Here is a 22,508-nt window from a genome sequence, read left to right on the forward strand (position 1 = left end):
GCGGTCTGTCCTCGCCCCCCGCCCCCGTTCTTTCTGATCTCTGGTCTCCCCGTCTTGCTCCCTCTGGACCCCTGGACAATGGGCCACGCCCGTTGCCACCTCCCAGAAGTGGGTGTCCACTCATCCTCGGGCCGACCCCTCTCCCTGTGCCCGGCTGAGCAGCGGGCGTGGCACACAGGCTCAGACCCCGTCTGCGGGAGTCCACACACAGAGTCGCTCAGGTGGACAGCCACGGTCCCTTTGGAGGGGCCCCGGGAGGAACGTCCGTCTCCCCTGTGACGCGTGACCCTCGCCGCTCTGGGGGAGCCCCGTCACTGGGGAGCCCGTCCGTCCAGGCCAGCAGAGGACAAGGCCACCGAGCGCGCCAAGGATGCCGGTGCCTCCGTCCGAGGCCTCGGCAGGCGTGTGACTGCCGTCTGCGCCTTCCCGGGGAGGGCATCGCGTGGGGGGCCCCTGGCCTCCTACCGCGTGTCCTTCTGACCCCAGGACCCTTCCTGGCTGTGCTCCCGACGGCTCTCGCACCCCCACACTTCCCGGAGGCCGTGGAGCCGAAGCTTCGAGGGATCTCCCGGCCGTGCGGTCGCCGGCTCTGGCTCTACGTGGACGTAGCTGGGTAGCGAGCCCTGCCTCGTGGGAACGGGACCGCATGTCGCCACGTTGCAGCCTCTGTTCTTTGTGCCCCCTTTCCCGGCGCGAGCCCCGCGCCCTCAGGATCCTCGCCGTTTGTTCCCCCGGCTCCCGCTGGCACGTTCAGGTCCTGGACGCTCTGAGCGAGCACACGGTTTCTTCCCGGAGCGTGGAGCCCCTTTGCCTGCTCTGGCCGTGCTCAGGCCTGGATCTTGGTCTGGAGGCCGGGAGGGGGGCGGGCGCAGAGCTCCACGAAGCAGACGGCGTCTCCGGGCTTTCGTGCCGGTGGTCGGCCGCCTACGGTCTGCAGGCCCGGCCCGGCTCCCCCTCTGCTTTTGTGGGTCCACTCTTATCGGAACACGTCTCCGCTCACTCGCGTCTGTGTTTCCTGAAGCCACGACGGCTGGATAGTTGTGACAGAGGCGCTCCAGCTCCCCGAGCCCGGAACGTTTGCCATCCGGGCCTTCTCAGAAGAACTTGCCGACTCCTGCCTCTTCCGGCGGCCGAGGGGGAAAGCAGCCCAGGGTCGGCCCAGCATCACCAAGCGGGGGTATTGGGTGGCAAGGCGTGGGGCGTCGGGGGCAGAGGACCACCCGGCACGGCTGTTTCAGGTCCTCGGACAAGTCACCGAGCCTCCGGAACCCCCCGTTTGCTCGTTTATAAAACTGGGAGTTCCAGTTCATTCCCTCCCTGCTCTACGAGGTCGTCGAAAGACCAGAGAAGACAGCGGAGAGAAAATCGCCTGGGAAACCGCGCGGTGCCGTGGAAGCGGGAAGCGTCCGTGTCTGCCCCACGCTGTGGCGCCGGGCAGGGAGGCCACGGGGGAGGGTCCCCGGCCCGCCCCAGTCCCGTGTGAACGTCGCGTGGAGTCCTGGGTGCCCGCGTCACCCCACGGAGGCCTGGCCTGGGCAGCCTTGTCTGCGGACCCTCCCCCGAGGGTCCGGGGCACCCGCTCCGTGGCCGGCCGTGGCCGCACCTGCTCCTCCTGGCTCCGGTCAGAAGCCGTTTCAGACACCCCCAGCGTCTGTGACACGGGTGCAGAGGGGGCTTTGAGCTTCAGACAGTGGCTGGGGGCGGCGGGAGAACGGGGCGTCTGCAGACAGGGGCCGTTTGACGCTCTGAGGGGGACTGACGGCAAAATCGTTTGAGAGGAGAAAATGGAAGTGACCCAGGAGGGGAACCTCCAAGATGCCTACGTTTCATCGAGCGAAAGGAGGTTGTGCCGAGACGCGAGAGCAGCATGAGACATGAGGGGAAACTCAGGAAGATCAGTATCTGGAAGCCGGAAACCCTGGGTCTGCTTCTGGGACTGTCATTCCTTTGCTGTGTGGCTTTGGAGAAGTCACTTGGCCTCTCTGGGCTGCAGTGTTTCTCACCCTTAGCATGGAGGTGGTGGGAATTCCTGCTGCCCAGGTTTGTCATGAGCTTAGATCTTTCCGGGGAGGGGGAGGGAGGGTCCGCGGCTCCGCTGGGGTTACATTCTGCCCTTGTGCCTCCTGTTGGCCTCTGCACTTACACTGTCCTCCCACGTCCGTTCGCACTTGGCGTCGGACAGCCTTGTTTGGATGCGCGGCTTCTCTGGACGCCGTGACTGCGTTCTCCCGAAGCCTGTAACTTGCGCGACCGCGGACACAGCTAGATGCCCCTGATGCTGGCAGCCGGCTTCCGGCCCGCGATGCGGCCTGTGGCGAGGACGGGTCAGGAGCTACGGCCTGCCGCGCAGGAAGAGGCTCTTCTCGGGGAGCAAAGGGTTATTGGTTCACGCGGGGGAGGCACCGCTTGGGAGCGTCCCGTCTCCTCCAAGGTTTTCGGATGGTCGATGCCAGATCTTGTCGCCAAAAGGTGTCCTCACAAGTTTCTATAGATAAAGCCATTATAGGAAATCGATGTTTTCCTGCAGCTTCCATTATAACTCAGCCACCACGCCCGGATGCAGCCGGTGCGGCCAGAGACAGCGCGGGGCCGGGGCGGGGGGGACCTGTCCTGTGGGGGGCTGCTCTGTGGGGGGGGCTGCTCTGTGGGGGGCCTGGCCTGTGTGTGGGGGAGGAACTTCCCTGGGGGGGGACTTCCCTGTGGGGGGGCTGCCCTGTTGCACGGTCAGCAGCACTGCTCAGAGCTCATGGCAGTGGGCCCGCCCACCATCGGCTTGCTGCACGATTATTTCCGTCTCTGAGCCTCAGTTTCCCCATCAGTAAACCCAAGCCGTTGGAATAGATGGAATTCATACCCTGTTAACTCCACTGAATATTCCGCCAAATAAAAGCACCTCGCAAGCTTTCCTCAGCCGCCTGTTTTATCACAGTGAACGTCTCCAGTTGGCCTGGGGCTTGCTGACCGCTACGTGTTATGGGGGAAGGGGTGTCCCAGAAGGTGGGTGGGGGGCCGGGGTCCTCGTCCCGCAGCAGGCAAACAACCGGCCTGTGACTTTGGATTTTAGTCGTTTTGCTGCTCTCCATTGGATGAGCCACGGCTTCCCGAGAAACTGGTCCCCTCAGCTACCCTGGGGACAGCCGCTCGGTAGCTGGCGACATTGTAGGTGGCCTTGGGTGAGAGCCACTCTGGATTTGTCCTTTTCACCGTACCCCGTGCATCTCACACGCATCCGCCACCTGCCCGTTCAACGAATCCGTGTTTAACATTAACTTAGCCCATAAACCCAGGAGGCTTACGTATTTCCTTCCAGAAACAAACAAACCAGAAACACACTATTGTGTTTCTCGCCCGGGATTCCGATGCTTAGAATGGTTCCGTGTTTCCAATGTCCCCTCGCGCATCGTCCCCGCGACTTTATAAACAGGACGCTGGCATCGCGGCCCCACAGCCACCGAGGCAGAGTGGCCGAGGACGCATCCCGTTCCTGACTGCGAAAGGGCGCCATTCTGTCCGTCAGAAGGGAGCACGGCGCCCTGTGCTGGCGGTGCACAAGGTGGCAGGTCTTCCACGCGGCCAGAGCGCGTGCAGGGGCACGGGGACGTGGCCGGCCACGGAGCACCACCACCACGAGGACAGCCGGCGCTCCAGACGAGTCTTCACTGCCGCGCTCGCGTGGAACTTGGTTCTGTTCACGTAAGAAGTTCCGCCACCAACTCCGCTCGACGGGAAGTGCTTGTATTTGGGACCACGAATTGGGACCACGAATGACGCCTCGTGATTCACATAGGTTCCAGGTCCCGGTTGTGAGGAGCACGTAAGTGCCGTGTCCCCACAGAGGCGCACGCAAGGTGACGGTACCCGGGCTGCGGGACGGCTGAGGCCGTGGCAGCTGTCAGCACAGCTCGGAAGCCACGATGTGCAAGAGATTCGATCCAAGTTATGATTTCCTGAGTCTGTCATGATACGTTTCCACGGACGCGCCCTGCCTTTTTCATGCAGGATGTGTTGACAGGAACGCAGTACCCAAGGTGTTTCATGTGAGTCTTCCTGACCCCTGACCTTGACCGCTGACCCTGAACATCCTCTGTGTATTTGTCTCGGGTGTGAGCCTGAGTGCGGCTGGTTATTCACAAGTGTCGAAGACAAAGGCATACGCAGGCCTCCGGGGCTGACGGTTTGTGTCATCACTTAACGCGTGCAGGGAGAAACAATCTCAGAGAGGTTGGGTAACTCTCCTGGGGCCACACGGCCAGCAGAGGCCGGGCGGGACTAAGGACAGCGTACTAATGGCTCCCCGCTCTGGCAGGTGAGTATGTTTCCTTCCCGGTCAGGGGCGGCTAGTGTGGGCCACGACCAGAGGTAAATCCTTCCTCGGGAGAAGCTGGGCGGCCAACAGAAATACGGCGTGCGAGTCGAGAGCCCTTTCCTGGGCTGCTCACAGCTCTGAATTTCGTCGTTTGAATCCTTTCGTCCTTCTTAGCAATTTTGAGACTCCGTGGACGGCGGTAGCTGGAGACCCTGGGAAGCTGGAGACCCCGGTGGTAGCTGGAGACGGGAAAGCCAGTCCTTGGCGTGGCCGCGCTCGGGGCTCTGCGGGTCAGCCGTTAGCGTGGGGTGCGGGCCACGTGGGCCGTGGAACCCCCTGGAGGACGGGCGTTTCCAAGCAAACCACCGAGAAGCTTTGATCGGTCCTTTCAGAGGCCTTACTGATTGGAGTTCTCACCTCAGCGGTGGACCCAGGACCGGGTTTGAAGAGGGGAGGCCGCCATCCGGGTAGGGAACCCCCGTGTGGCCCCAGCTGAGCTGTGCTGAAGGCGTGTTCACCGAGCAGGGCCGTGCCCTGGACGCGGGAGGGCCTGGGAACGGGCGTCACGCACGTGGTGCCCTTCCTCGCGGGACCTTCGCGGTCTGGCTGGGGCCAGGAGGGATGTGCGAGTCTCGGGCAGGGCCCGTCGTGCGCCCTCCAGGGGCGAGGACGCCCTACTGTGACCTTGTCGGGCCTGCTGACGGTCTGACCGTTCCGGGACTGGACGCATCACGCCGCTCTGGCTTCGTGTCACTGAACGTTCGGGGCGTGTCCCTGGGATGGGCGAGAATTGTTCGTGCTGTGCCGCAGCCATCCACCGAACAGGGCAGCCGGCTCCGGCCCGCCCCGCCGGGGCCTGCCAGGGCCGGATCGGGTCTGGCTTTCCCCGGGTGGGCGCATGTCAGGGTCTTGGTGTGTGCCCTCCTTGAACGTGAATTGCTGGTGGGGGCGGAACGCAAGGGCCGAGCAAGATGGCCAGGCACCGGTGCCTTCTTCTCCCCTTTGAGCAAACTTGCAGCCTTTCAACAACCTTTTCCCGTGAGCCGGCCGCGTGTGGCGTCCGCGGGTGCCCTGTGACCCCCAAGCCACCTCTACGTGTGGCACGCCTTTGATCTTGCTGGCCGCACGCCCCGCACACGGTGACTGTCCCGCAACCCTGCTGCATGGACGGGGAGTGCAGGGAGGTGAGCGGCCCTCGAGACCCATGGCGCGGTGGGCACGGGCACGCGCGGTGGAGGGAGAGGACAGAAGGCTGTGGTGACAGGCGCACCGGGGACGCGCCAGAGAGCGAGGGACTTTGCGCCGAGTTTGGATGGGACGTGGTTTGGAGCAGGGGCCGGGGACGGTAAGGCAAGGGACAAGAGTGAGGGTGGCGGGTCCTGGCAGGACGGGAGGCACAGCATGGCCTCCCAGGACTGGTCATGTTTGTGCTCATCGACACTGAGGACCTACTGTGTGCCTGTGAGTGCCCGTAGGGGCGCTGTGGGTGCAGGGGTGAGCGAGACCCCGTCAGCCTAGGTGGGTTGGGGGAATTAGGGGAAGGACCCTACCCCGTGTGGGACGCACTGGGGGCTTCGCGCAGGGTGAGGGCGCCAGCAAATCCACGGGGAAATGCAGAACTTTCCAGCAAGTGTAAGAAGGTTCAGTCACAAATTTCAGCAGGGAGCCCGAGATCGTAGATTCACTCTTCGGGGTCGGGTGTCAGGACCGGGACTCAGCAGAGAAACCACATTGGTTCCTCACGCGGCCCCGGAATATCCGGGGAGGTGTCAGGAGGGGCCTGGCTCGGGGAAAGGTGTGACAGATTCAGGCGGAACAGAGGGGGTGGGGGCGGGAAGCACAGGGTAACGTGGGAAGCCAAGAGTTGCGGTTTGGCCGGAATGGGGACAGGGACACCCAGAGACGGGCGGGCTGCTACCGGGGCCCCGACTGCGGGCCGGGGTCTGCCCATGGCAGGGTCAGCAGGGGGAGCCACGACGCCCTTCCAGCAGGTCAGTGCCTCAGTTAGACCCCGTGTCTTTGCTAATAAAGCCGTAAACGTAGCTTCTAACCAGGCACCGAATCATCGAGGAGCCTGCAGACTGCCGGCCTCGGGCCGCTTGGTATTAGCAGTTTCCTGGTCACATTCGTCATGGTGATTTGGGGATGCATTTACTTACTAGTTTCCTGCCTACGGTGGAGGGATTCTTTCACAGTCACGAGCCAGAATCCATAGCAGGGCGGGGAAACCTTTGCGCGGGGGGCCTGGTTGTAGAAAATTGTGTGAAGGATTCGGATGAAGTCTCCAGTCGTTGGGACCAGGCTTTCCCTCCGTGCGGCTGCGGGGTCTAACGTCGAGCATGTCGGGGCCTGAGGAAAAGCAGTCCTCCCACCAAGGTCAGGAGACATAAAACACACATTTGAATTACAGGTCTGCGTGTGAGGCTATGGGGCCGGGAGACGGCTCTGGGGATGTAATAAACGGGGGTAGGTCTGCCAAGCAGGAAGCTCCTGAATTCCGTGCCTTTGCTTCCCCTCGGGGCAAGGTCATACTTGTCAAGGAAATTTTATGGGGGAGAAAAAAAAACCTGGCGACTTTTATTTTCTGCTCCTTACCTCCCAACCCCTACGCAGAAGTATTTTCTCTGTTGGGATGGTAATATATAGGATTCCTTTTGTCGTTCTTATTTTTATTTTATTTTTAGTTCGGTCCCTTGCGTACTGCTCCTTCTGTCTCCAGCTGCTTTCCGGGGTGGGGGGTGCTATCCTATACTCTCCCCCCCGTCTCCGTCCTGTCTCCACAAGCAAAAACGGCTCCCGCCCTCCACGGCTCCTCTCCCCCCGCAGTTCGCCTCTCCACGCCTCTCCACGTACCTGCCGAGTTCCGTGGTTCAGGTTGTGTAGATTGCTGCGTTAATCCTCAAATCCGTTTTCTAGGTGTGCAGGAAGGCTTAGCGTTGATCTGGCTGCGTTTCAAGGACACACAAAACACTTCCGTGCTGTTCCGCCATCTCGGCCCCTTCCCCCTTATTTTATTTTTAGAATTTTACACGTTTAAAAACATTTTTTCAAATGTTTTATTATCCAAACTTGAGGTAGAGAGAGACAGAGTGCTAGCTGGGGAGGGGCAGAGAGAGAGGGAGACAGAATCCGAAGCAGGTTCCAGGCTCTGAGCCGTCGGCACAGAGCCCGACACGGGGCTCGAACTCCCGGACCGTGAGATCGTGGCCTGAGCCGAAGTCGGGCGCTCGACCGACTGAGCCCCCCAGGTGCCCCTTGAATTGCACACATTTTTTAAAACAAAGTTTTGCTTTAGAAGGAGAGAGAGGGTCAGGGCGGAGCAGAGGGAGAGAGAGAGAGAGTCTCAAGCAGGCTCCATGATCAGTGTGGAGCCCAACGTGGGACTCGATCCCATGACCCTGGGGTCATGACCTGAGCCGAAATCAAGCCTCGGAAGCTCAATCCAGTGAGCCGCCCGGCACCCCTTTTCTGTAGTTTTAAAATACAGCGTCTGATAAACTGGTATCTCAGACATCGCACTAACTTTAGTTTAGTGGCTGAAGGACAGGCCGGGGAGGCGAATGCACCATGTGTTACACACTCCTTCCCTTTGCCCCGAGACTGTCCTGCCACGGATACAGCTGCCACGGGCATCGTCCCGGACGGCTTTAGGGAAATGTCTCTCGTAGCTTCCTACCCTGACTTTTTATAAATCGGTCTGAAAATCCCCAGTTGAGGCCAGAACTTGGCAACTGGGATCAAAATTTCCAGCATCTGGTGAGTTTCTCGCCTGACGCATCTGGGAAGGAGGGGCCTCATTTGTGACGGGGACAGACGTCGCCGTGGCCAAAAATCCGGGCCTGGCAGGGTCAGCTGCTGGTGGTTGGAAGTTCCCGGCGTGCCAGCTCGGTGACTGCCCCCAGGGGCTGCCTGTCTCATCTTACAGGACAGAGTCATTCGCTGGCCGTGGCCGTCTCTCCCGTGGGGTCAGCTCCGCGGAGCCTCAGAGACACGGCCAAGCACTTGTGAAGTTTGATTTTCAAGGCAGATATGGGGGAGGGGACACAGACCCATCACGGAAATAACTCGAGACACTGGAGGAAGGTAGGATACAAAATGGGAAACGTGAGGGCACCTGGGTGGCTCAGTCGGTCGAGCGTCCGACTTTGGCTCAGGTCACGATCTCACGGTCTGTGAGTTCCAGCCCCACGTCGGGCTCTGTGCTGACGGCTCGGAGCCTGGAGCCTGCTTCGGATTCTGTGTCTCCTCTCTCTCTCTGTCTCTCAAAAAACAAATAAATGTAAAAAAAAAAAAAAAAGGAAATGGGGAAAGTGGGAATAAATCTGTCCCTACACCCTGACCGCCACATACTCACCGTGATGGGACAGACAGGCAGCACGCTGGCCACCAGGGGCGCTGTGGGTTCACCTTCTTGGCTCAGGAGGGTCTGCCCCCAGCATGCCTTTTGGGGGGCGGTTAGTTGTGCCGTGCACACCCCTCCTCACGCGCGCATCCTCACTCCGTCAGCCCCAGGCTGGATACAGGGTGCTCGTGACACCCGTGACCCTTTCTCGGGGGAATCTGGGAGACCCCCATCTTCCTAGGAAATTGCAAAGTGTCTCTTTAGGTGAACAGCCACCAGGTGCCACTTTGCAGCACGGGCGGCTTCAGTCGGCTCGCCTGGCGGAGTCCTCCCGCGCAGAGGGCTGATGTGCTCTGCGCAAGGTCACTCCCGGCGGACTTCCCGGCGGACTTCCTGGCGGGGGCCGCTCTTCTCTTCTGCCCACTCCGGACGCACGGGTTTGGGCTGCAGATGTTCTGGGCCCCAGTCAGTTCATCCGCTTCTCTTTAACAGTAGCAAGGATGTAAAATACACAGTTTACGAGACCGTAAGTGTCCGTCTGTTAAACTGGAGGTGACTTGCAGGCATCGCGGGATGGTGCGTCTCATTAACTACCGGTTAACATGTCTGCTTCCGGCGGTGGTATTTCTCAGCCGGTGCACCTGTGGCTCAGGCCGTGGCGCCGTCTGTGGCACCGTAAAATGCATGGATCCTGAAGACAGGGTCCTCCCCCAACGCTGCGAGGCTTCCTGCAGAAATGGCGTCCTGCGTCTGGCCGTGGGCGGTGCGTGCCCACCGGAAGGGCTGGAGTCCCCTCCAGGGGGGAGGGGGGGGCCCCTCCCCCTGCATCCCCCCTCCCGCGTCCCCTTTCCCCCCCAGCCGCGGCCGCCGTGGTTACAGATTCTCCATTTGCTGCTGCAGGACCCGAGTCCCCTGTGTCACCGCCTCATTTCCGCTGCAGTGTGGGTCACGCACTCTTCTGCGCGGCACGGGGTTTTTCCCGTCCTCAAGTGTGGGGCGGGCACGCGTCGGGGCCACGGGAAAGGAGCCGGGGTAACGCAGACGGGAGTCCCGGCTGCCAGGCCCTCTGGTGTCGAAAAGCGGGTTCGTGGTGGATATAAATGCGTGTGTCGAAAATGCGCGCAGGGACTTGAGAAACAGCTCCTTCTTCAGCATTTTGAACACGGGTTTGGGAGTGTTGTTGACCCCGTTTATCTGCACTTTCCGTGGAAACAAAGATAAACTTTGGTCCAGCCACGGGATGATCATACATTCGATATTAGTGTCATCCAAGTTACCGAGGTTTTACGGTAAACCCAGGGGCGAAGGCAGGGTCGAGCGGGGCAGGACGGGTCGCTGGCTGTCCTTGGGGGTCACCGTGGGAGGCTGGGTGTTCGCGGGAATGTGGGGGTGGGGAGCCTGGCTGTGGCGGTCACACCGCGCATTTGACGTGTAAATACAGGGTTTCAGGTGGAAAGAACTTAAAGATCATCTCCTGGGATCCTTCAATTGCCCCCGAAGAGATGGGAATCAGAGAGATGAAACTATTTGTCCAAAGTCACGCAGAAAAGCTGATAAGAGGCCCCGATGTTATTTAGATAAAATATTTCGGTGAAAACTTGTTTCCGTGCTGCCTCGCACGTAAGCAGCCCCGGATACTCTCGGTCCAGGACCCGGGAAGGGCCCTGGAGGTCTGGCTCGGGAAGGGGGGGCAGCCTCGGGACACCGGGTGGGTGCTGGCTCAGAACGGAGGGACCAGAATCGGGGAGGGGGGGGTCTGACGGCTGGGCTGACCCCACGCAAACGGTCTCCCCTCTCTCCAGGGAGCAGGAATGTTCTCCTGCGGGAAGAGTGATTGTAGGCACGTGCACCGGGAAGGCCAGCGACCCCTGAGAGGACAGGGGACACTTGCGCCCAGATGCCCTGAGCCCAGCCACCTGCCCTGGCTCCAGCAGGCACCACACATTCTGTGGGGCGGGGGGGGGGGGGTCCGTCCCCTTCTCCTAGATGGCAGGTCAGCGGCCAGACCTCGGCCAGCAGGACCGGGCACGGGGAAGAGCCAGTAAACATTCGGGGAAAGCCAGTCCCCTGCAAAAGAGACAATGTGTCCAAACAAGGGAAGACGATTCTAAGGTGACCCATCTGGCTGGGCTGTGGCTTTGGATGTGGTGTGACTCTTTCACCCTTGTGGGGACGGACTGTGACCTGGGGACGGGCCGTGACGGGACGGGCTGCTAGGGAGCTGGGAGGCACAGCAGCCCTGCTCCCTGGTGGTATTTGGACAACAAGGGACTGGACAGCCTCAGACCTGCAGATGACGTGGCATTAACTAGCCGGGAGGGGCCGCCGGTGACTCCTGTGGTCCTGCAAGTCTCTGAAGCCATCACATGACTCAGAACAGCCTCCCCTGCTATTTAAACCAAGAGGGAAGCACTCACTATCGGGGGGGGAGCCGACCTTCCACTGGGCCCCGGGCGGCCGCGTCCCCAGCGGCGCACCTGTGCCTCTCCGCCCACCAGCCGTGCGCGCCGCCCTGTGCCGAGGGGCCTTCCTGTCCCCCCAACCCTGCCGAGAGCAGATGCACCCGTGAGACCAGAAAGACGTTTATGCCAAAGACCTTGCGACTAACGGCAAAACGCTGAAATCAAGTCCCCAGGGACTGAGTTGAATAGCGGATGGAAAGGGTTGTGAGTGAGCCGTAGGCTGAAGTGAGGCGTCCTCCCAGACCGCAGAGGAGGGAGGTGTGGGTCATAGAAAGGAAACGTCCAGGGACACGAGGGGTCAGTCCAGAGACGGAAGCAGCCATCTAACTGCAGCGTGAGAGGCGGAGAATACACAGACCGGGCGGGGGCGCGGGATCGGGGAACCACGAGAGCGCGGCGTTTCGTCCAACTGTGGATAGACGGTGGTCCGCACACCTGCCACGTAGGGGGAGTTGAGGAGCAAGTCCGTGACGACAGCCGTGTGGCATTTCAGCTGCAAGGACGTAGACAGAAAATTCTCCAAACTCCCAGAAAACACAGGCAGAATATCGATGTCCGAATGAGAAGCAGGCTGACCCCAGCAGCCCGGGGTGAGAGAGGAAGTCTACAAGGTGCTGGGGGAGGAGGGGGTGTGTTTGCTGCTTGAATGTCCTATCGGTACGTCATCATCCGACTGGGGGGTGACACGCAGGCATTTTTATAAGGACTCCGATCAGTTTACCTCCACAGACTCTCCGGAAGGGAGAGCTACAGGATACATTCCAGCAGGAAACAGATACTAGGAGGAAACAAAAAAGAATCAAGCGTGAATTTCACATATTAATTGTGCGATTAAGAGTAATTTTTACAAGGGGCGCCTGGGCGGCTCAGTCGGTTAAGTCTGACTTCGGCTTAGGTTATGATCTGGAAGTTCGTGAGTTCGAGCCCCGCGTCGGGCTCTGTGCTGACAGCTCAGAGCCTGTAGCCCGCTTTGGATTCTGTCTCTCCCTCTGTCTCTGCCACTCCCCCACTTGTGCTCCGTCTGTCTCTCTCTCTCTCAAAAATAAAAAAAAAAAATTAAAAAAAATTTCATAAGATAGCTTTTAAAAGATAGTTTTAATTGAATTGGAAATCTCAAGGACAGTATAATGGAAAAGGAAACAACCATACATTTGATGTTAAAAGCCTAGGTAATGAAGATTTAAAACAAAATGTTTTGAACACATACGCACAGAACGGAGCTACGACAGGATGTTCTAGTTGCTCTGCAGGGGGCGACCTACACCCATCCCCGTGTGTCCTGTGGGCACAGACCGCTCATTGGCACCTGTAGTAATTGGAGGAGGGAAGAGATGGGATCCACGAGGAATGTTCCCAAACAACCCCGTGGTCCTGACACACGGGGTGTAGCGGGAAGTGCACACAGAGGGTCTCTGAAGACGGGGCTGGGAAGGCCCACCGGGGTGGGGACTGGGGGGGGGGCCGCGTCGGGGTGGGGGCATCGGGGTGGGGCTGGGGGGTGCCCACTGGGGTGGGCTGGGGGTCCTGCCAGGTGGAGGCGCTGGAGAGGGGTCTGGGAGGACCCCATGGAGTGGGCGGCTTTTATCCGGTGAGTCCGCGAGTTCGCCTCGTCCCTGGAAAGTCGCCCTGGTGAAAACACGGTAAACGTTTTGCTCAACAGGTTTAAGCAGGGAGATCGTCCGAATCCCAACTAAAATAGGTCTTATTTATTTTTCATGAGAGATATTCATCAGTCTGGTTCTGTTGCTAGTCAGCTGAAAGGGGCGGCCGGAGCCGTGTCAGGTGTTACCGAAATCCCGTCTTGGTGAAGGATGCTACTAGACGTGAGCGCAAGTCAGATGTTTCAGGTAATAGACGAGCCCACAGCAGCTCTTAAGGCATTTGGTAAAGTGTAATATCCGTGTACGTTTAAGCTTTATTACTATGCAAGCACCTGTTTGACAATAAAGCAGTTTTGTTGCTAATCTATGTGCGTGTCCCTACAGGTATATACGCGTATGTCCGCATAGTGTAGCGTATCGGTAGTAAGACGTGTGCGTACGTATGCACGCGGTCACGTGCGTGGTTGGCAGGGACGTGGGGCCGAACGGGGAAGCAGTGAGGCACAGCTGGAGTTTCCGCGCGGAACTGTAACGGTGACCACGTGACGCCGCTGTCACAGATGACCCCTCGGTGGCCCGAGACAACCTCTCCCCCGGATCCGTGGGCCGGAAGTCCAGGGGCCCCGGATGGAGCTGCCGGTGGCCACAGCTAGAGCAGCCGAGCCGGGACGTGCGGGACCATTCCCCACCCCCCCGACGCTGGAATAAATACTCGGGGGTCCGCCCCGATTTCACTGTGCGCCGAGGAGGTAAAGAAGCGAGGGAGGAAAGGCAATTGCGTTCGTCTGTTATCTGGAAGAATTCGGTGTGGGATGCACGTGGCGACTTCCTTCCAAGGAATATGGTTCAGAAATGGGGAAAAACAGGGCGACTTTGCGGTGGAGAAGCGTGACCAACGTGACCAAAGTAGCAGCAACGGTGATGCGCCGGACGGGCCGTAGGTCCCTGCGGTCTGATGTGTGCCGAGGGCCCTTCACCTCTGTGGTTCCCCCCCTCCAAACCCAGAACCCGTCTAACTATGAGGAAAACCCAAGTGAGGGACAGTCTGCAAAATACTGACCCGCCTCAAACTGCCAAGGGCATCCCAAACGAGGGGAGGGGGGTCTGAGAAGCCGTCCCGGCCCCAGGAGACACGACGGGGAAATGCGACACAGTGTCCACAGGGGGTCCTGGGACAGATCAAGGCAGTGGGTGCAGACGATGGGGGCCCGGAAGATGTTGGGCGACCGGAGTTCGTACGGACGCATCAACGCAAGGTCGTCGCTCCTGACGGGTGAACCGTGTTAACGTCAGATGGTAGCAGCAGGTGGAATCCAGTCTAGGGTACGTGGGCATGTCTTGTGCCGTCTCTGCAAAGCCTCTGCGACTCGAACACTGTTGTTTAGAAGAAGCTTGTTAACAAATACAGAGCTCGGAGGCAAGCCTGCTTCATTCGTGTGTTTCTTTTACCCTCGTTCTTTCAGATAATGAAAATATAAGTGACTGACTAAATAAATGCAAAAGAAAACAAACAAAGGGCCAGGCCGTGGGCCTCCTGTGACAACCGCTCCTACCAGCATCCCGGGAGTTTGGAGCCCGGCTCACATCTGAGGACGAGCTGGCTGGAGCCTGCGGTGAGCCTTCTGCGGGCATCTCCGCGCCAGGAGCGAACTGTCGAAACAGGCGTTCGCTAACGAGGGCTTGGGAACTCGCTGTCCCTTAAGCACCTGGATTCACCGGAGACTTGCGACGTGGAATAATGCATCCGCCACACCTAATCAAACACTGATGATAATGCTGCCTTTGGATTCTGCCGGAGGGTTTTCATATCTCATTTTCTCGTCCGACGCCCCTGACCGCCCCTGATGCAGGCAGAGGCTGGCTGTCGCTGTGCTGTCCCCTTCACCGCCCTTTAACCGGCGGTGGTTGCTGCACACGGACAGTAACGGCGGGCGGGCAGAAGCCACCGCTGGACCCCACCGTCTCGCTGTCGGCTGCCCCTGACCACGCTGGCCGCTACCGCTCTGGCCCCGGCTCCAAACCCTGCTGGTGGAATCTGTCCGTGGCCCCCGGTTTTGTCGGACTAGCACAGGCCCTCTTGCTGATATGGGCCCACTGTGCGCACATGGCTCTCAGCCTTGTTCCCTCCCCAGTGGTACACCCTCAGCCGGGGTCCCCACCCCTCCGCCGCTGGCCTCGCGGAGCATCCCCGGGGAGGGCTGGGCCGTCCTCAGACTCTGCAGCGTGAGACACCAGTTACCGTTTGCTGGGTTTTGTGGTTGACCCTACTTTGCCCAAACCCATACTTTTATGCAGTAAAATCAAATTATTGGGGGGGGGGAATGAAAGAAGATGCACAAAAATATAAGCCAAATTGTTTATCATTAAATTCAACAGACAGGAAGCTGCTTTTGTTGAATTTATAAACGCGTCTTCCAGTTTCCGTGTCTGCGCCGTGGTGGATGGGTCCGCTGTGGGTCAGCACCAGCTGGGGCGGCCGCGGCCTGGGGACCTGGGGCGAGCACCCAGACAGCCCCAAATGCGGGCCTGCTCACCCCAGGTCCCAGACCGGGCCACCCGCACCTGCCGGTCCCTGCGGCCTTGGCCCCAGGGTGGCCCCGTGGGGAGGGAAGTCAGCCGGACCTTGAGCCGCCGGGGTGGGGAGGGTGACTACTCTTAGGCTGGACCCCCAGCGGACATCCGCAACAGAGCCCGTCCCTGAGGAAGCCAGGAGGAAACGGAGGGGAGCGGGCTCCCCGAGGCGGTGCGAGGCCCTGGAGCAGGGGGCGGAGGAGGCCCCCAAGGAGGAAAAAATCCTTGTGTTGGAGCAGAGGGTCGGGGAGAATGTCCCTGAACCTCGTTTGACGGGGACGGGAAGAGCGGGGGCGGGGAGGGGAGCATCCTTGGAGATTTCTGTCCCCTGCCCAGGACAGCCGTCAAATATCCAGACGCTGGACTTCACTGGGAGCCAGAGACCCGCGGGGACTGGCCTGGGATGAGAAAGGGGTCCTGCGCGGAGGCCGTGAACCGCAGGCCAGGATTGTCCGCTGGGAACACACCACTGAGTGACAGAGGGACCGCCTGTGTGCAGCTGGGGCTCCGAGTGGACGTGGGACGGAGCAAGGGGACGTGGGGGGACATGAGGGGATGGGGGGAGACGCCGGGGGGACATGGAGGGGACACAGAGGGGACATGGGGAGGGGAGAGCACTCCCTGGCCCAGACCAGGGAGGGGAAGGGAGGTAAAGAGGCCGATGCCCACGATGCACACGGAGGGGGCTGGCAAGGCAGGCCTGAGGGAGGGAGGGAGGGAAACTGGGAGGGGGGCGAGCCAGGAGACATTTCCAGATCTAATTTATGAAAACTCTCCAGAAATGAAAGAAGGTTTGAACTTACAGACCAAAGGTATACACTGGGTTCCGGGAACCATTGATACATTATCAGCAACAAATAGTGTCTGCTAAAAGTGAGGGGGGAGTGAGGGAAGGAAGGAGGGGAGAAAGGAGGGAAGGAGGAAGGGAGGGGGGAGGAGAAGGGGGGAAGGGAGGGGGAGGGGTGAGGAGAGAAGGGAGGAAGGAAGGAAGGAGGGAGGGAGGAAGGAAGGGAGGGGGAAGGGAGGAAAGGAAGGGGAAGGGAGGGGAGGAGGGGGGAAGGGAAGAGAGAAGGGAGGAAGGAAGGAAGGGAGGAAAGGAGGGGAAGGCAGGGGAGGAAGGAGGGGGGAGGAGAGAGGGAAGGAGGGAGGGAGGAAGGGAGGAAAGGAAGGGGAAGGGAGGGGAGGAGGGAGGGGGGAGGGAGAGAAGGGAGGAAGGAAGGAGGGAGGGAGGAAGGGAGGAAGGGAAGAGGAAGGAGGAAAGGAGGGGAAGGCAGGGGAGGAAGGAGGGGGGAGGAGAGAGGGAAGGAGGGAGGGAGGAAGGGAGGAAAGGAAGGGGAAGGGAGGGGAGGTGGGAGGGGGAAGGGAGGGGGGAGGAGAGAAGGGAGGAAGGAAGGAGGGAGGGAGGAAGGAAGGAGGGAGGGAGGGAGGAAGGGAGGAAGGGAAGAGGAAGGGAGGAAAGGAAGGGGAAGGGAGGGGAGGAGGGGGGAAGGGAGGAGAGAAGGGAGGAAGGAAGGAAGGGAGGAAAGGAGGGGAAGGCAGGGGAGGAAGGAGGGGGGAGGAGGGAGGGAAGGAGGGAGGAAGGAAGGGGAAGGGAGGGGAGGAGGGAGGGGAAGGGAGGGGGGAGGAGAGAAGGGAGGAAGGAAGGAGGGAGGGAGGAAGGGAGGAAGGGAAGAGGAAGGGAGGAAAGGAAGGGGAAGGGAGGGGAGGAGGGAGGAGGGAGGGGGAAGGGAGGGGGGAGGAGAGAAGGGAGGAAGGAAGGAGGGAGGGAGGAAGGAAGGGAGGGGGAAGGGAGGAAAGGAAGGGAAGGGAGGGGAGGCGGGGGGAAGGGAGGAGAGAAGGGAGGAAGGAAGGAAGGGAGGAAAGGAGGGGAAGGCAGGGGAGGAAGGAGGGGGGAGGAGTGAGGGAAGGAGGGAGGGAGGAAGGGAGGAAAGGAAGGGGAAGGGAGGGGAGGAGGGAGGGGGAAGGGAGGGGGGAGGAGAGAAGGGAGGAAGGAAGGAGGGAGGGAGGAAGGAAGGAGGGAGGGAGGGAGGAAGGAGGGAGGGAGGGAGGAAGGGAGGAAGGGAAGAGGAAGGGAGGAAAGGAAGGGGAAGGGAGGGGAGGAGGGGGGAAGGGAGGAGAGAAGGGAGGAAGGAAGGAAGGGAGGAAAGGAGGGGAAGGCAGGGGAGGAAGGAGGGGGGGAGGAGTGAGGGAAGGAGGGAGGGAGGAAGGGAGGAAAGGAAGGGGAAGGGAGGGGAGGAGGGAGGGGGAAGGGAGGGGGGAGGAGAGAAGGGAGGAGGGAGGGAGGAAGGGAGGAAAGGAAGGGGAAGGGAGGGGAGGAGGGAGGGGGAAGGGAGGGGGGAGGAGAGAAGGGAGGAAGGAAGGAGGGAGGGAGGAAGGGAGGAAGGGAAGAGGAAGGGAGGAAAGGAAGGGGAAGGGAGGGGAGGAGGGAGGGGGAAGGGAGGGGGGAGGAGAGAAGGGAGGAAGGAAGGAGGGAGGGAGGAAGGGAGGAAGGGAAGAGGAAGGGAGGAAAGGAAGGGGAAGGGAGGGGAGGCGGGGGGAAGGGAGGAGAAAAGGGAGGAAGGAAGGAAGGGAGGAAAGGAGGGGAAGGCAGGGGAGGAAGGAGGGGGGAGGAGTGAGGGAAGGAGGGAGGGAGGAAGGGAGGAAAGGAAGGGGAAGGGAGGGGAGGAGGGAGGGGAAGGGAGGGGGGAGGAGAGAAGGGAGGAAGGAAGGAGGGAGGGAGGAAGGGAGGAAGGGAAGAGGAAGGGAGGAAAGGAAGGGGAAGGGAGGGGAGGAGGGAGGGGGAAGGGAGGGGGGAGGAGAGAAGGGAGGAAGGAAGGAGGGAGGGAGGAAGGGAGGAAGGGAAGAGGAAGGGAGGAAAGGAAGGGGAAGGGAGGGGAGGAGGGAGGAGGGAGGCGGAAGGGAGGGGGGAGGAGAGAAGGGAGGAAGGAAGGAGGGAGGGAGGAAGGGAGGAAGGGAAGAGGAAGGGAGGAAGGGAAGGGGAAGGGAGGGGAGGCGGGGGGAAGGCAGGCAGGAGGAAAGGAAGGAGGGAAGGAGGGAAGGAATAAGGAAGGAAGAATCCGTTGAGCAGCCAGGCGAAAAGGTCACTCACTTACGAAAAGAGGAAATGCCAGCTGCTCTCAAGCTTCTTCAAGAAAATGACCCAATCCAAAAGGCAGCAGAGCAGTGCCAGTAAGGTGCTCCAAGAGAGAAGATGGCTGAGGATTTCACGGAAGAGGCTTTACGCTGTTGCCGAGTGTAAAGGCAAGAGAAAAATATTTAATATTTAAGAACACGGGGTGTGTGGTTTCCACACAGCGTTCTTTTTTTTCCTACGTTTTTAAAAATTTAAATTCTAGTTCGTTAACATGTAGTGTAATGCTGGTTCCGGGAGTAGAAGCCAGTGGTGGTTCGTCACCTACGTACAACCCCGAGCGCTCACGCTCGTCCCACAGGTGCCCTCCTAGCGCCCCTCCCCCGTCCAGCCCCCGCCCCCCCCGCCCCGTCAAGCCTCAGTTGTTCTGCATCGTTAGAGTCTCTTACGGTTTGCCTCCCTCTGGTTTTATTTTATTTTTCCTTCGCTTCCCCTCTGTTCATCTGTTTTGTTTCTTAAGTTCCACATATGAGCGAAATCCTATGCGTTTGTCTTTCCCTGACTGACTTCTTTCACTTAGCGTCGTGCCTTCTGGTGCCATCCGCGTCGTTGCGGGTGGCGGGACTGACGGCCGAGTAACATTCCGCCATATAAACATAGAGAGACGGCTCGAAGATGAAATGTCGCTACGCAAGAGACGAACGGAGTCACCGTCCACAACAAGACCGGCGAGGTAGGTCCGTTTATTGCCAGGCCCCCTGGTGACGCTCCACGCACGGACGAGAGTGCGCACGCCACACGCATGTTGTGTTTCCAATGAAACCTGTGACTGGGACGAGGGATGCAGGGGGTTGACGTGACTTAAAGCTGATGATCAAGGAATGAAGATGCGCGTGGATCCCCCGTCTTGCAGAAGTTGGCGTCACGCCACTTTGTTTTTGTGAAAGACTCGGCCTTGGTGCCTGTTTTTGCCACCAGGAAACCCCAAAGAGGACTTTGGCCTTCATGAAGAAAGACAAAAGCGAAACACAGCAAAAGAAAGTAGTGCTCAGTGTTGGTTTCGCAGTGAGCCGTTAGAGAGGCAGTGTCCCCCAGCCGTGAGTGTCCCCCAGGTGTGAGTGTCCCCCAGGTGTGAGTGCCCCCCCAACTGTGAGTGTCCCCCAGGTGTGAGTGCCCCCAGGTGTGAGTGCCCCCCAGCCGTGAGTGTCCCCCAGGTGTGAGTGTCCCCCAGGTGTGAGTGCCCCTCCAACTGTGAGTGTCCCCCAGCTGTGAGTGCCCCCCCAGCCGTGAGTGTCCCCCAGGTGTGAGTGTCCCCCAGGTGTGAGTGCCCCCCCAACTGTGAGTGTCCCCCAGGTGTGAGTGCCCCCAGGTGTGAGTGCCCCCCAGCCGTGAGTGTCCCCCAGGTGTGAGTGTCCCCCAGGTGTGAGTGCCCCTCCAACTGTGAGTGTCCCCCAGGTGTGAGTGCCCCCCCCAGCCATGAGTGTCCCCCAGGTGTGATTGCCCCCCCCAGCTGTGAGTGTCCCCCAGGTGTGAGTGCCCCCCCAGCTGTGAGTGTCCCCCAGGTGTGAGTGTCCCCCAGGTGTGATTGCCCCTCCAACTGTGAGTGTCCCCCAGGTGTGAGTGCCCCCAGCCTGAGTGCCCCCCCAGCCATGAGTGCCCCCCAGCCGTGAGTGCCCCCCCAGCCATGAGTGTCCCCAGGGGTGAGTGCCCCCCCAACTGTGAGTGTCCCCCAGGTGTGAGTGCCCCCCCAACTGTGAGTGTCCCCCAGGTGTGAGTGTCCCCCAGGTGTGAGTGCCCCCCCAGCCGTGAGTGTCCCCCAGGTGTGAGTGCCCCCCCAACTGTGAGTGTCCCCCAGGTGTGAGTGTCCCCCAGGTGTGAGTGCCCCCCCAGCCGTGAGTGTCCCCCAGGTGTGAGTGCCCCCCCAACTGTGAGTGTCCCCCAGGTGTGAGTGTCCCCCAGCTGTGAGTTTCCCCCAGGTGTGAGTGCCCCCCCACCCATGAGTGCCCCCCAGGTGTGAGTGTCCCCCAGGTGTGAGTGCCCCCCAGCCGTGAGTGCCCCCCAGCCGTGAGTGTCCCCCAGCCGTGAGTGCCCCCCCACCCACGAGTGCCCCCCCAGGTGTGAGTGTCCCCCAGGTGTGAGTGCCCCCCAGCCGTGAGTGCCCCCCAGCCGTGAGTGTCCCCCAGCCGTGAGTGCCCCCCCACCCATGAGTGCCCCCCAGGTGTGAGTGTCCCCCAGGTGTGAGTGCCCCCCAGCTGTGACTGCTCCCCTGGGTGCAAGTGCCCCCCCGGGTGTGAGTGCCCCCCAGCCTGAGTGCCCCCCCTGCCGTGAGTGCCCCCCTAGGTGCAAGTGCCCCCCCCAGCCGTGAGTGTCCCCCAGCCATGAATGCCCCCCAGACGCTAGTGTCCCCCCAGCCGCGAGTGCCCCCCAGCTGTGAGCAGCCCCCGAGTCCCTTCCCTAGAGCCACACTCAGCACCTGGCATCCAGCCTCTAGAGCCCTGGACCCTCTGGGAGCATCTGTGCTTGTCTCCGCTCGTGTGCTGCGTCTGTCAGCGAGGTGTGTCGCAAGGTATGGGAACAGGGAGGAGAGCTTATTCTTTTCGTCTGGGGACACCCGTTCCCCACCTAAGTTAACAGCAGTTGCATTTTTGTTTTACACCATTCTGGGTTTGGAAGGTGTCACGGGAACGTCGTGCTTCTGGATAGCGGGGAAATGTATTTAAAGACATAAAGGTACGTGTATAAAAAGCCAGTATTTGGCAGAGGAAGAGGGTGCAGAGGGGAGACCCTAAGGAAGTGGCGTGGTAGCGACGTGGTGACGGGAGTGGCGGAGCACTGTCCAAAGAAGTGGGTGGTCGGGTCCGTTACGACCACAAAGGTGGGCCGCAGACACAGCCATCTTTGAAAATCATCAAAATCTGCCCCCCCACCCCGATGCAAAGAAGCCGCAGGCATGTAGTGAACGGAAGTGTAATAGGAAGCCTGCCACGAAATGACCACAGAATTCAAACTACGACAGGTGTCCTCTTGATCTGTGCGAGCGGTTCTCACGCGTGCGCGTCGGCTTGGACACAAAATCCTGAAAGCAGGTGACTTAGAAACTCAGAGATTCGACAAAGGCGAGCGGGGAAGACGGAAAGAGGAGAAAACCAGGCTGCAACCTTGATCCCGCAGCGGGCAGGTGACGTTTGGATGTCTCTGCCCCAAGTAATCCGGGGTCAACCTTCACAGAGCGGCGCTGTAGGGCCGGGAGGGGGTGTGGACAGAGAAAGGCGTGTCGCCACCAGGAGAGCTCCCTTGGGTGGCTGTCAGAGAGGGGGGCAGGCACAGGAGACCCGGACGCATTTAGACGGTAAGCGCGCTGACTTTTGTTGAACTCTGTCCGGCAAACAGAAATTCGAGAAAGGAATCTGACGTTCAGTGGGGCCATGAAGAAAATGTCACATTGTCCAAAAAATCGAAATCATGCAGATGACTTTTTGTGATCTGTTCGGAGTATGTACTGGTATAACCTCGGTGCAGGGTGAATTTTTTTTTAAGTGTATTTATTTATTTTGAGAGATACAGAGGTGGCGTGCATAGGGGAGGGGCAGAGAGAGGGAAGGAGAGAGAGAGAGAGAGAGAGAGAGAGAGAGAGAGAGAATCCCAAGCAGGCTCCGCACTATTATCACAGAGCCCGATGCGGGGTTCGAACTCAGGAAACCGTAAGATCATGACCCGAGCCAAAACCAAGAGTTGGAGGCTTAACCGACTGAGCCGCCCAGGCGCCCCGGAGGGTAAATTTTTAATATCAGGAAGTTTACAGTCACGTTTTGACTCATTGGCTCTACTTTTAAGGATCTTTCCTGCAGGTGTTTGTTCTTCAGGGTCTGTAGTAGAACCTCATTAAATACATTAAGGTAATTTGTACAACGGAACACGATGCAACCATGCAAAGGTCAAGCCAGCTACCAGGCACATCTACGTGTATCTTGAGGTCAAAGTTCAGCTGGAGGGACTAAGGAGCCTTACCAGTACCCACATGGAGTGATCTCCAAAATATCTTGGAGGTGAAAACAATTAGTGTGCGAGATAATGTGTGCAGAATGTTGCCGTTTTGCAATAAGAAACACCGATGCACTTTTCCTTGTATGGTCTGTCTCTGGAGGAAGACACTGGT

General features: G+C 59.8%; 1 protein-coding gene across 1 annotated transcript in view; it reads left to right on the top strand.

Annotated features, from left to right (window-relative positions):
* The first annotated feature begins 370 nt into the window (after positions 1 to 370).
* MINAR1 (membrane integral NOTCH2 associated receptor 1) overlaps positions 371 to 22,508 on the top strand; it is a 34,815-nt gene continuing 12,677 nt past the window's right edge. Inside the window, exons 1-8 of the mRNA XM_032593469.1 lie at positions 371 to 401; positions 487 to 613; positions 1,022 to 1,177; positions 4,481 to 4,596; positions 13,272 to 13,460; positions 14,268 to 14,324; positions 14,634 to 14,739; positions 14,844 to 14,934. Coding sequence (XP_032449360.1) covers positions 371 to 401; positions 487 to 613; positions 1,022 to 1,177; positions 4,481 to 4,596; positions 13,272 to 13,460; positions 14,268 to 14,324; positions 14,634 to 14,739; positions 14,844 to 14,934 — 873 coding nt within the window. The remainder of the gene's footprint in view (positions 402 to 486; positions 614 to 1,021; positions 1,178 to 4,480; positions 4,597 to 13,271; positions 13,461 to 14,267; positions 14,325 to 14,633; positions 14,740 to 14,843; positions 14,935 to 22,508) is intronic.

Source organism: Lynx canadensis, chromosome B3 (genome assembly GCF_007474595.2).
Source record: "Lynx canadensis isolate LIC74 chromosome B3, mLynCan4.pri.v2, whole genome shotgun sequence".
NCBI lineage: Eukaryota > Metazoa > Chordata > Mammalia > Carnivora > Felidae > Lynx > Lynx canadensis.